Below are 12,325 nucleotides of genomic sequence, written 5' to 3' on the forward strand. Positions count from 1 at the left end.
CACTTGTCTGCAGAGCGAGCTCTACAAATGCCTGAAGCATCAAAACGTCACTCTAAGAGAAACAGGGGGCTAGCTAGGTCACGTTACAGGGACACTTCAAACTTCTGGAAAGTTGAGGATAAACTATAGTTTCTAAAATTACCCTCACCGTCACCTGTCATCTGTAGGCACAGAACGGTGTCTTTTGCATCTCCTTCTGACCATTTCCTGACTGCAAACACTGTCACTTTGACTGATTTCCGGGTTGGCTAACCCATTTCACTCATGTTACTCATTATACAGGGTGGAAACCCAATCACTCCTGCTTTACAGCTCCTACAAGTCAAGAGCCAAAGTGATTTTGGATGCACTCAGCTTAGAAACTGAAACTGAAACCCCAGGCCTGCCTTCAGTACAGGTTATTCTAAAATCAAAGAGAATGGCACTGAAACAGGGAGCTTTTGCCCCAGAAGAGACCTTCCCTAGAGAGTACTACAAGTTTCTCACTTTATAGATGAGAAAATTGTTCGAGCCAGGGCTGGGGCAGAGCTGGGGATGGGCGAGTGGGGATCTGCAGACACCACGAGGTAGATGCAGAACCACAGTTTGGTATCTGGTTCCCAGAGCACTTTTCATGAGCCTGCCACACCCGGTGCTGCCTGAAACACAGTTCTGCTCTCTTGGATTTGGACCACCTGCCAGAGAGTGGAGCACACCAGGCAAGTGGCTGCCTCTTCTAAACACTAAGGCAACCACAGTGCCCATTTTACTCATCACACAATCAGCACTGCAGGACTATCCTGGGTCACACTGAAAATTTACATAGAAATCTAGGGAGGAGACTAAGATGTGTCCAACCCTCAGATACTCCAGCAGTCCATGGTTCTATATGACTTTCTGGAAGAGGATAGAATACCCGTGAAAATGTGGGTGACTCCCAATGCCAGCTCTGCAGCTTCACCAGGCACAGCCAGCCATACCTGTCTCTGCTAGTCAACCACTGGTATTCTTTGACATCACTGTTCTAACAAATTTTAAGTTTTTAACTACAGTGTTTTAAGCTTTCTTTTTCTGCTAGTAAGATAGCTCACCTGGAAAAGAGTCAGCTTTGTCATGTGTGAGCCCAAGGTTTCAGCCTGGTCCCATCACACTGGGCAAAATCTCAGTGCTGTCCTCCTTCCCTCCCTCCCTCCATCCCTCCATCCCTTTCATCCTTCCTACCTATCTGAAAGACAAAAAAAAGGAGTAGCTCCTCTTTCCCCCTAATCCCAATGTCACATATAAGTAAATAGGCCTTTTATTAATCTGTGTCCGGGTTGGCTTTGGAAGAACCATTAGCTTTAAATCCTGGCCCAACCACTTACTAAATCAGTAGCTCCGAGCAAGGCGCCTTACCTCTCTGTGCTCGGTTTCCTGGGGTGTGAGAAGAGAAATAATACCACCTGCTTCATAGGATCATGAGAATTAACTGCCATAATATATTTCACAGGCTTAAAAGTGTTGGCACAGCATAAGGCTGTGTCTTTCTACTTTTATTGGTATACCAAAGTAAATAATGAATGAAAACAACTATCATTATCTTGTTATTAAAACTACTGATGAGGGGGTCCAGCAATGGTGCGCCTGATTAAGCACGCGTTACAGTGCACAAGGACCCAGGTTCAAGCCGGGTCACCCCTGCAGGGGGAAAATTTCACAGGTGGTGAGGCAGGGCTGCAGGTGTTTCTCTGTCTCTTTCACTCTCCACCTCCCTCTCCCATCTCAATTTCTCTCTGTCTCTAAATTAATCAATAAAAAATTTTAATAATCAGTTAAGAAAATACAAAAAAAAATAAAACCACTGAGGAGCCACTGTGCAAGCAGGAGAAAGAAAAGTCAGGGCTGAGTGGACTGCCATGTTCTGCACAAGCGCAAGAACCCAGAAAGCTCAGCCGGTGGCTCAGGGTTGTGACAACCCAGCCTGCACAACACAAGTTGGTAAGTCCTTCCTCAAGATCCTATTCCAGGACTACATGGTAATGACGTTCATCTGAACCTTATCTAAGCACGGACACTCCCCTCCCCCAATTCCTTCCAGTGACTGATTCTATTACAAAATGAAATGTGTGAGCAGCTGCAGGGGCCTCATTCATGCCAACTGTTTATGTGAACAGTCAAGGTTTCCAAAGGCTTTTGTCAGACAGGGTTAAGCCTGCTATAGGTGCTAAAATATCAAGAGTGTGTACATGCTGAAGTCGATGATGACCTAAGTGTTGCCTGCCTAAGTGGAAAAGAGTGGGTGAGATTCACACTCATGGAGCACGATAAGCATCACGTGAAAAGCGTACCTGGGGAATAAACCCTCTGGCTACACAGCCTAGCTCTCTGGGAGGAAGGAGAGTGTTGGTGGGTCCCACTTGGGTCTGCATCACCGATGCACTAGCCATTAAGTCTGGCAGATCCTGTTGCTTAGAAGCCTGGGTTAAAGAAATGAATGAGTATGCGACTGGAAAGGAAAACCAAAGGACTGAGTGACTGACCTCAGTAAAATGTCCCACTAGGTTATATCAGTTCATACAGTTCGCAGGAAGTTCCATTTCCACTACACAGTGTTTTAAAAACAAGTAAGTACTTAATAGTGCCAGTGAAATAGCACTGTTTCTGCTTTCCAAACAATTTCATTGGGGAGATAGTGGCTTACAGGCCATTTGTTGATACATGAGTACACTTTCCAACTTCCCTGTGATAAGAAGACATCTATGAGGCAATGTATAAAGCAGAAGGCATTGTAATTACCTCAATTTCATTTATCTGAGCCTTATAGGAAATTCATGAGAGCATAATCACTGTCCATAAATGGTACTTCAGGGCTTGTGTCTTAATTCACTCCTCTTGCCATTTCTAGAGTACACGGTACTTTGAGGAGAGATGGTCTGTCTCCTCATCTGAGAGATGTCTAGTTTCTTTGTCTGTTTCTCTCTTCATGTGCTAAGTTCTCAGACTTGCCCAGTCGGAAGCCAATCCCTCCAGTCTACACCAGCATGCAGATATATGCCTTCTCCCACAGCCATTCAGCCAATCAGTTGTTCAAATATTAAACGTTAAGATTTCACATTCCATTTTAACACAAGAGAATCCCAGAAAGTGTCAACAATAGAAAGGAGTCTCTGGGAAGATGCTTTGCAGCTAACACCCCATGAGTCTGCTCAGCACATGGAAATCCAGAGCTTCTCTACCTTCACATCTTCCAACTTCAGATTTCCCAAAATGAAACCTGTCAGGCAGTCCCTGCTTGTCTCAGTGGGAAACTGTGGCACATACCCAGTCCTTTCCGACTCTTTGAGGTTACACCCTCTTCCTTTCTGTTGTTGAGCAGTAACAATTGGAACAATTTCCAGGAATGGCTTTGGGGGGCAAAAAAATAAGTGCTCAGAAGTGCACGGGGTACTGCCAGCCGTCAAAACACCCTCATTGTTTCCCAGTTTGTCACTCACAGCCCACAAAGTCATTTTTCAATGGGTTTGGCAGTAAGCCTGGGCAGGAACGGGGAAGTTTCACCATGGACTTCCTCCCTTTAAATGTCACAATACAGGAGACAAACCCTACCTGCAGGTACCTGTAAACTGAACCATGGAGCCATGAAACTTTATAACATCCAAACACTCCCTTCTCTTAGCAGCCTTTAGCTAGCACCAAACAGCCACCTAGGGGACGCTGTAACTGTTGCCTGGCAAAGAGGAAAGAAACAGTTTTTGCCAAATAAAAGTGGCAAGAGGATAGTTCTGATACTAATTTTACAGAGCAAGCACTACTGACTCACAGGAGTCCCTTGAGGTATATTAAATATACATCTTCTACAAAATCATACAAACTGCAAAAAATTGGAAGCAAAAAACCATCAAATTATGGTGTCGTTCTCAAATGGAATACTATACAGATAGTAAAAATATAGGTACAGCATATACGGTGACAAAGTTGTTCTTAATGTGCTTTGGGGGAAAATTAGCACAGAGCATCTACAGCACCAGTACATTTTCCAAAACTAAGCACACAATAAGTTACATTTTTTTTTCCCCTCCAGGGTTATTGCTGGGCTCGGTGCCTGCACCATGAATCCACCGCTCCTGGAGGCCATTTCACCCCCTTTTTGTTGCCCTAGTTGTTGCAGCCTCGTTGCGGTCATTATTGCCATTGTTGACATTGCTTTGTTGTTGGATAGGACAGAGAGAAATGGAGAGAGGAGGGGAAGACAGAGAGAGAGGGGAGAGAAAGATAGACACCTGCAGAACTGCTTCACCACCCGTGAAGCGACTCCCCTGCAGGTGGGGAGCCGGGGGCTCAAACCGGGATCCTTACGCCGGTCCCTGCGCTTTGCGCCACATGCGCTTAACCCACTGCGCCACCGCCAGACTCCCAATAAGTTACATTTTTATACGCATGAGGGAAAGTCTCAAAGTGTAGACACCAAATAATAATTAATAGTGGGCACTTTTGGAGAACAGAGATAAGGGCACCATGTTTCCCCCACTTTTTCCCCCAGTCTACATTTGTTACTACATGCACTAATTACTTTTGTGCTGTCAAAAACATGCAGTATTTTCTCTAAGGACAGATACACATAATTAAAACCAGCAAGATTTGATTTCAAAATGCCACCTCTTGAATGGAACAGATTGCATCAAACATCTCTCAGGATAACACACTCAAGTCACACACAGATTCGGGGATTCTCACGACTTGTGTGGGCCACTGACAGAGTAACAATGCTACAACTAGATCCAAGGCTTTTGCCCAAGGGTTTAGAAACAATCACCTTGAACTACAGTTGCATTCTAGGCTGTGTGTTGGATTCTTGTTTGCTGCTGGCAGCGATAATCACAGATAACCACAGGTAAGAAGAGCTGCCTTGAGCAGAGGCCCTGCTGAAATATCCTGCCTCCTCCTATCTGATGGGGAGCCTTTATCTGGCCTGCCCCTAGAAGAAAAGAAACACTGTCAGATAAGGAAAGGTTTCTTGTATTACCTGCTGCCTTGCCTCTCCTTCACACCCCTCTTTCTGCAGGTGCTGGAAGCCAGAGTCCTTTCAAGCTCCCAGAAGTCCCCAGGCCTAAAGCAGCAGGCTCCCAGCAGGTGCAGTCACTAGCTGCACAGCCTTCCCCACGACAGTGAGGAAAGAATTCTCCTTGGAGCTGCCTGCAGTGAGGTTTGACCTCAGCAAATAGCTAGAACAGGAGCAGTCAGTTTTTTGAACACTAGCAAGTTTTGTTTTTTTTTAAGTCACTTGTATGATTTTTTTTTTCCAAAAAAAGATCACACAGCAATTTCTACAGCATATTTAATCCTGTGGACAAATATTTGTACACGTCTGGAGAATCACTGACGGAAGATTTTTAAGAATATTCACAAGGGAACCTAAGCCAGACCACTTCCTCCAAGAAATCTCAAGCTACATCAGCTGGGAGTTTTACCCAGTTAAATCTATTTAGCCTGTAAGCAGCTCAAGCTACTCACTAAATAAATGAGCTATTGTGCTTGCAGAAAAGAATCTAAGATAATGAATAACATCTACACGATACAGTGTGGCAGAGAGGGTGTGTGTGGGGGGTGTGTGTGGGGGGTGTCTTAAGTCTCTCAGATGAAAATCTATAGCGAAAAAGCTCATAATTGACTTTCTCACTTCTGAAGTCAATACAATAGAAGGCAGTCTCACATAGGGAAGCAATTTAATCTGAATCAAATTCATTATAGAGAGGTTTAAGTTCAGAATGTTAACAGCATTAGTTAAAAATAAGTAAATTAGTAACTAGATGGTCTATGACACTAGCAATCGAACCTCCATGTAGAAAGAAACCACTATTAAAATAGCTAAGTACTAGTTTAACAATCCCTTTAACAGCTGACTTGAAAGGCTCGATTGTCCCCTCTGCAGAGCATGTTGGTGGTTTTTTTGCAGTATGCTTTTAAATTTATGTGCCTTTATTGTACTAAAGAAATTCCAAGAGAGAAGCACAACCTACTCATTGATGATAACACAACAATTTTTCACATTCCTGCTTTACAAAGTCTACCAAAGCACTTGAACTGACCCAAGCTACAATGAGTTTAGCTAGGGCTGAGACCAGAAACTTTTCTACCAACTGGATCAAAGTCTAGGTCCTTTATAACTTTATTCAAGGAAAATCTGTTAAAATGATTAAGAACACATGTAACATCAATAGTCATGTTCCTTAAAACTCTCCAAAGTCAGCCTAGTTTTTGTAGCAACATAAATAACATAAAATTGTTCTAATCTGTGATTTTCAAGCCCAACTCAAGGCAATAAAAATGTTCCTGCCTGCCTGGGTTTACATTTGGCCACCGCATAGCTAGGTGGGACCGATTCTGACAATGCATAGTTGTTTTTTAACACAGAGACGCCTCCTGGGAACCATTCACCCAAAGATACCAACCTATCTTTTCCTCCCAAAGGTGAATCAAAGTGGAGTGGAGTCAGTCTACAGGATGAGAAAGAGAATCCAAACAAGACAAGGAGAGCAAGTCTGAAATGAAGTGCAAGCTGCACTGAGCCCTGAGTGCAGATGACAGCAGTAACCACCCTCCGGCAGCCCCTCTTACCAGGACTGGCCCTGGGCTCTCCACTTCCACCTCTCCCTGAGTTGCATCCTTGCATTTCAGGGGGGACTCGATCACCAACTCCTTTTTGATGTATTTGCTACTTGTCCTGCATTTATCAGCCTGCATTCTCAGCTGGAAAGGCCAAGTCAGAAAGTCTGCAGCTGGGACAGCTGCGAGTTTCTGGCTGTGCAGAACACACACATGCCAGGGGCCCTGAGGAGGAAAGGAAGCTGGCTGCCCAGGCACAAGTGGCCAGGTCGGGTCTGCACAGACTGCTGGGTGGGAGGGCGTGACTGCAAGGCCAGCCTTCAGGGGTGTTACTACTGCCTGGGGTGGGTGGAGGGAATGGGAGGCTCCCACTCACTGGCCAAAGGAAAACAAACCCCCAGCTGTACAATACACAGTGTACCGCCTCTCTGATAAAGACCGGCCTCATTGTGTCTGCACCACACGGCGTGGGCCAAATCCTCCCAAATCAAAATAGTCCAGTGTTTCAAAGAGAGCTGGTCACAGTCTCCTTCAGAAAGACTTCAACTCTGAAGCTCTGGGGGCTTATGAGACAGCTCCGTCTTCCCTGTTCTAGAATGTTTATGGTTTCTAGATGCTTCCTTTCGGGTTATGGCTGAACATCAAATTCTTGGCTGATGGTCAAAGCAGAGGAGAGCAAGGCAGCAAGGGATTCCCAGAGCTTGTACTTCCTGGGTGGAGGCAGGAGAAAAGACACACACACACACACACACACACACACACACAATGGATCTATTTTATGCTGGAAAGAGGTTATGAGACATGTAAATGTTTTATGAAACAGAGTACTACTTCAACCCCATCAGTAGGTGAGTGGATTCCAGCAGGTTAAATCCAGTCTTGGTACTGAGAGCGTCACAGCACAAACAAGGCAGAGAGCATCCCTCCCTTCAAGGAAGGGCAGGGCTAGTTGGGAAGGCAAGATGAGTAAGGTCGGAAATGCTGGAGTCATATAACTAGAGATTTACATAAAGACGCGGGAATGTGGCTGGGTCACGTGCAGCAGCTCAATGGCATTTTCCCAGACTGCAGTTTGCTCCTTCACTGCCCCCCTTTGGCAGTGAGGGTTTTTTTTCAAAGCCATTTACATACCACCTCTCCGAAATACTAATAGAGGTATTAATGGATTTATATTAACATTACATAGGATTAAATACTAATTTGCACTTGCTGGGAAATAAGTCACTTGGGTTTTGTCCTTGACATCAGGGAGGATTTAGTAACAGCTGACAATCCTGCTAGAAAGTGAACAATGGACGGCATGTGGGATGAGAGGTGCACAAGGCCCACCATCCAGGGAAGCAGACAGACTGACATACAGTACGGGTACGGGTCCAGGCAAAGTCACCGGGGCTGGGAGGCCCGGAGGGGGCAGTGGAGGTGCCTCTCCACAGCTGAGCCCTGTGTCTGCCTCTCAGCAAACACCAGGAGTGGTGTGGGTGTAAACTGTATAGTGAATTCCTAGGAATTGACAAATCCACTTTAAACATGAGCAGTATCTGTAATGTTAAGAAAAGAAACAATGTCTCAACCTCAGGTAATCTTGCTCTACCATAGCTAAAGCTCACTTAGCAAATCAGTGTTCCAAAATGACCTGATCTATGAAATTTAAGAATTTCTCTTTGAAGTCACAGGTGCCAAATGGAAGTTGAGCTTAGGAGAGGTCACCACAGTCAATGACTTGCTTGTGGGAGATACCAAAACAGCACCAGTCTGGCACGTGCAGTGTGGAATCGAACCCAGGGCCCTGTGCCAGCAAGCACTGCACTCTCCCCACTGAGCCACCTCCTCTAAAATGCCACTCAAAAACATTCTTCAAATTTCCATTGTCGTTAAGACACCAGAAGTTCTGGATTTTAAGGAGAAAAATGCTACCCTAACTTGTTGGGTCAAAAATGCCCTGGTGCTCTGTAAGCAATGAGAAAGAACTAATAAGATCACTGTGTGCTGGAGGGTAACATGATGGGCTATGCAAAATGATCTTCATGCCCGAAACACAATGGCCCAGGTTCAATGCCCAGAATCACCATAGGTTAGACCTGAGCAGTGCTCTGGTGAAAAATAGATCGATAAATAAAAATAGATTGTTATATGAATACACTAAGTGCTCCATAGATCACAGTCCTGCATATATCATAGTTGTTTCACCTTCACAACAACCCTACAAATTAAAAAACACAGTTATCCCAACTGACAGATGAGGAAACTGATGAACAGAGAGGTTACACACATGCCTAAGGTCACACACTGCTGGGAAATTGTGCAGATGCAGTCACATCTGCCATGTTGTCCCCTCAGGCTACTGCTAGTTCCTGTGAGAGTTGGGACATTCTCGGAGTGCCATGTTGTGCCCTCAGGGCATTGTCTATTCCCCCCCCACCCCCCCACCCCCGCGATATTTGGAGTGCTTTGGTCACTCCTCCCCCTTCCCATTCTCACGAGAGTTATTATCCTATCCTGGAGTGCTATGGTTACTCCTCCCCCTTCCCATTCTTGTGAAAGCTACTCCTATAAAAGCCCTAAAGTCCTTCTTCTTCCGCACCTCGCTCTCTTGCCAGCGCTTCACTTCGGTGTTCAGACGCAGGAAAGGTTACTGCGTGAGGCGGCCATTTTCGCTACCTCCACATGGCCCAACCTGCTTCTCTAGCACCCAAGTCTGAGGTGCCAGCGCAAATAAAGATTTGCGTTCCCTCTTCGCTCCAGACCTCCTCTCTCTCTTCTCCGCGGCACACAACAACAACACACCAAGTGGTGGACACTATTCACCCTGCCAGTCCCGGTTCAAGGCGCCATTATGCCGAGCTGAGCTTCACGGGCGGGAGGGAGACAGACGACCAGGGACTCATGGCTGAGTGGTACGCATTTCGGTCTTTATTCATGTGGACAATCTAAGCCAAGCTAAACTAAAACTCTAATCACAGTCCTGTCCTTATATATATACTCGCCAAGTAGGGTGAAAACAGGATGTGACATAGAGAGGGTGGCGCGCAAAAAGACAGTGGTGGAAATCAGGGTGACTACGAGAGGGGGCGGAGCAAAAAGACATAGTGAACCAGTGGGGATTAAACCAATGCCCATGCAGGCAGGGCGGTGCTTAGTTAACAGTGGTTATGTAAATAGAATACAGTGTTAAGCAGAGGCGATTAAACCAATGAAACAGAAGGGGTCTTAGAAGCAGACCAAATACACCCAGAGCACACATTCTTGATCACAGCACTGTGTGGGACCAACTGTCTACTTCCACTACATCAACTGCTCAAAAACACAAAAGCTGTAAAGGCTACTAAATAATTGCTGAATTAAAGATAAAGTCAACATCTGGCTTTAAATTCATCCAAGTCATTTCATGAAGAGGTGAAAATAGCACAACACAGTGCCCAGAGCTTAGAAGGTGTTCATTGAGCGGTAACTGCTGTTTTTGTTGCTGCTGTTGTTACTCCAATGGGCAGAGATTAAGTTTAGTCTTAAATTCAGAATACATGCCTTGTGAAAGATCTAATGCCACCCACTAAGTTGCTACACCTGCTATAAGTGCTTCGGCCATTTACAAATCACCATCCTTTCCTCTTTGCTGCTTGGCTACGATAACTGCCTTCAAATAATTCATCTTCAGCCCTACGGTCACACCACAAGCAAGGCATCTTCTTGCAATTTTCTATATATATTTTGTAAAAATTACCAATGAGGGGCTGGGGGTTGGTACACCTGGTTAAGCGCATGTTACAATGTACAAGGTCTAGGGTCCGAATGTACAAGGTCTAGGGTCTGAGCCCCGGTCCACGACTATAGGGGGAAAGCTTCACAAATGGTGAAGCAAGGTTGTAGGTGTCTCTCTGTCTCTCTATCCCTTCCCTCTCAATTTCTGGCTGTCTCTATCCAATAAACAAATAAATGTAATTAAAAAAAATTTACCAATGAATTCACTTTTTAAAAAAATCGGAGGAGGGCGTACTATGTGTGCAGCACCAAGGACATGCACAAATATCCTGGTTCGAGTCCCTGGCAGGGGGTCGCTTCACAAGTGGTGAAGCAGGTCTGCAGGTGTCTATCTCTCCTCCTGTCTGTCTTCCCCTCCTCTCTTGATTTCTCTCTGCCCTATCCAATAATAGCAGCAGCAGCAGCAACAACAACAATGGGAAAAATATGGCCTCCAGGAGCAGTGGATTGGTAGTGCAGGCAGCAAGCCCCAGCAATAACCCTGGAGGCAAAAAAAAAAAAAAAAAAAAATCAATCAAAGACTGGTGAATTGGCTCTGAATACCCAAGGAGTAAGGTCAGTTTCACGATTCATATCATCAAAGGGGAAAGGCACAGCAATGATCTTTTTTTTGCTTTGTTTTTGCTTTTTGTTGTTTTTTTTCTTTGTCACAGAGATAGGCAGACGGGAAGTGGATGATGCACTAGACAAGGTTCTCAGCATGTATATAGGAAATGCAGTAAGATTTATAGAGCTGTTTCTGCCCTGAGCCCCAGGTAAAGGAAGACAAGTCGGAGAGCCTACCACCTTCAAGTGAGTTGCACTGATGACAGAAGGAAATTCTCAAAACATAGAGGAAGGGAGATCTTATTACTGACTTTCCCAACACATTAACTTCTCTGCTACATGGAGTGCTCTTGTTCTACACTTCTCTGTAGAGCAAACCAGCACTTCAGAAGTCTGTGGGCCAAGGGTGTCACATGGTACAGAATTTAACTTCCGAATCTGAACCTCTGAGTAGGATGTGGTTTCTCTAAGGGGTTCATGAGATCCAAGTCTGGGGAGAATGACATCTGGTCAAGGAAGCCACAAGAGGAAATGCCACATCAGAAGGAAGGAAACTGACGGCCATGTTTTCCTTTACAAGATTTCAAAGAAAGGGTTTATGTTGAACCTCTGGATTCAAATAACACAAACATGAACTGAGCTCCTATCTTTTTGAACCCTCAGTTCTGGCACACATTCGCCGGCTTAACTCTTACAGCAACAAACACATATATCACCATGTACTGAGGTTATAGTGCTAAACAGAATAAAGTAACACCCCCCCCCCCGGAAGTAGGAAGGAATAAATACTACTTACAATGGGTTTCAGGGGGCTAGGTGGTGGCACACCTGATGAACTGCACACATTACATTGTACAAGGACCCAGGTTCAAGCCCCTAGTCCCTGTCTGCAGGGGGAAAGCCTCACAAGTAGTGAAGCAAGGGCTGCAGGTGTCTCTCACCCTCTCTATCTCCCCAAACCTCTTAATTTCTCTCTGTCTCTATCCAATAATAAAGGTAAATTAAAAAAAAAACAATGGTTTTCAGATTTTAATATGAAAACAAAATATTATGCAGACTGGAACATGTAAGCCATAAAGTACTAAGGGAAATTTAAGCAATTTTCCAAAAAAAAATTTCTTCTATAAAGAAGGCTAATTTTATTTATTTTATTTTATTTTGCCACTACTACTTCATGCCTGTGAATTCCACTGCTCCCAGAGGATTCACCTGTTTTTCCTCTTTTTTTCCCCCAATAGAGGGTGAGAGACAGAGGGAGAGAGAGTCAGATATATTTGCTGAGTCAGTTTTATTTCACTTATCATGGTCAGTGTGAGATGAAATTCAGTATTATAAAAGTAGGTAAACAGTTTCACTTGTAAATGGTCCAAGTTAAGGCAGAAGCATTCAACTGTTCATAAACAGAAACTTGATCAGCCATTTACTTGTAATTAAAGTCTTTCTTTCTTCCAGTTAAGAAAAT

General features: G+C 44.7%; 1 protein-coding gene across 17 annotated transcripts in view; it reads right to left on the bottom strand.

Moving 5' to 3' along the window:
* The window catches only part of DOCK9 (dedicator of cytokinesis 9), a 324,795-nt gene that overhangs the window by 190,638 nt on the left and 121,832 nt on the right, over positions 1-12,325 (bottom strand). For 7 of the 17 annotated variants that reach the window (XM_060191799.1, XM_060191804.1, XM_060191797.1 and 4 more), the window contains exon 1: positions 6,574-6,867. The exons of the other annotated variants lie outside the window; for them this stretch is intronic. In XM_060191799.1, the coding sequence (XP_060047782.1) occupies positions 6,574-6,699 (126 nt within the window). In that variant the 5' untranslated portion in view covers positions 6,700-6,867. Of the gene's footprint in view, positions 1-6,573; positions 6,868-12,325 lie in introns of those variants that run through there. 17 annotated transcript variants of the gene reach the window in all.

This window comes from Erinaceus europaeus, chromosome 5 (assembly GCF_950295315.1).
Source record: "Erinaceus europaeus chromosome 5, mEriEur2.1, whole genome shotgun sequence".
In the NCBI taxonomy this organism is placed as follows: Eukaryota; Metazoa; Chordata; class Mammalia; order Eulipotyphla; family Erinaceidae; genus Erinaceus; species Erinaceus europaeus.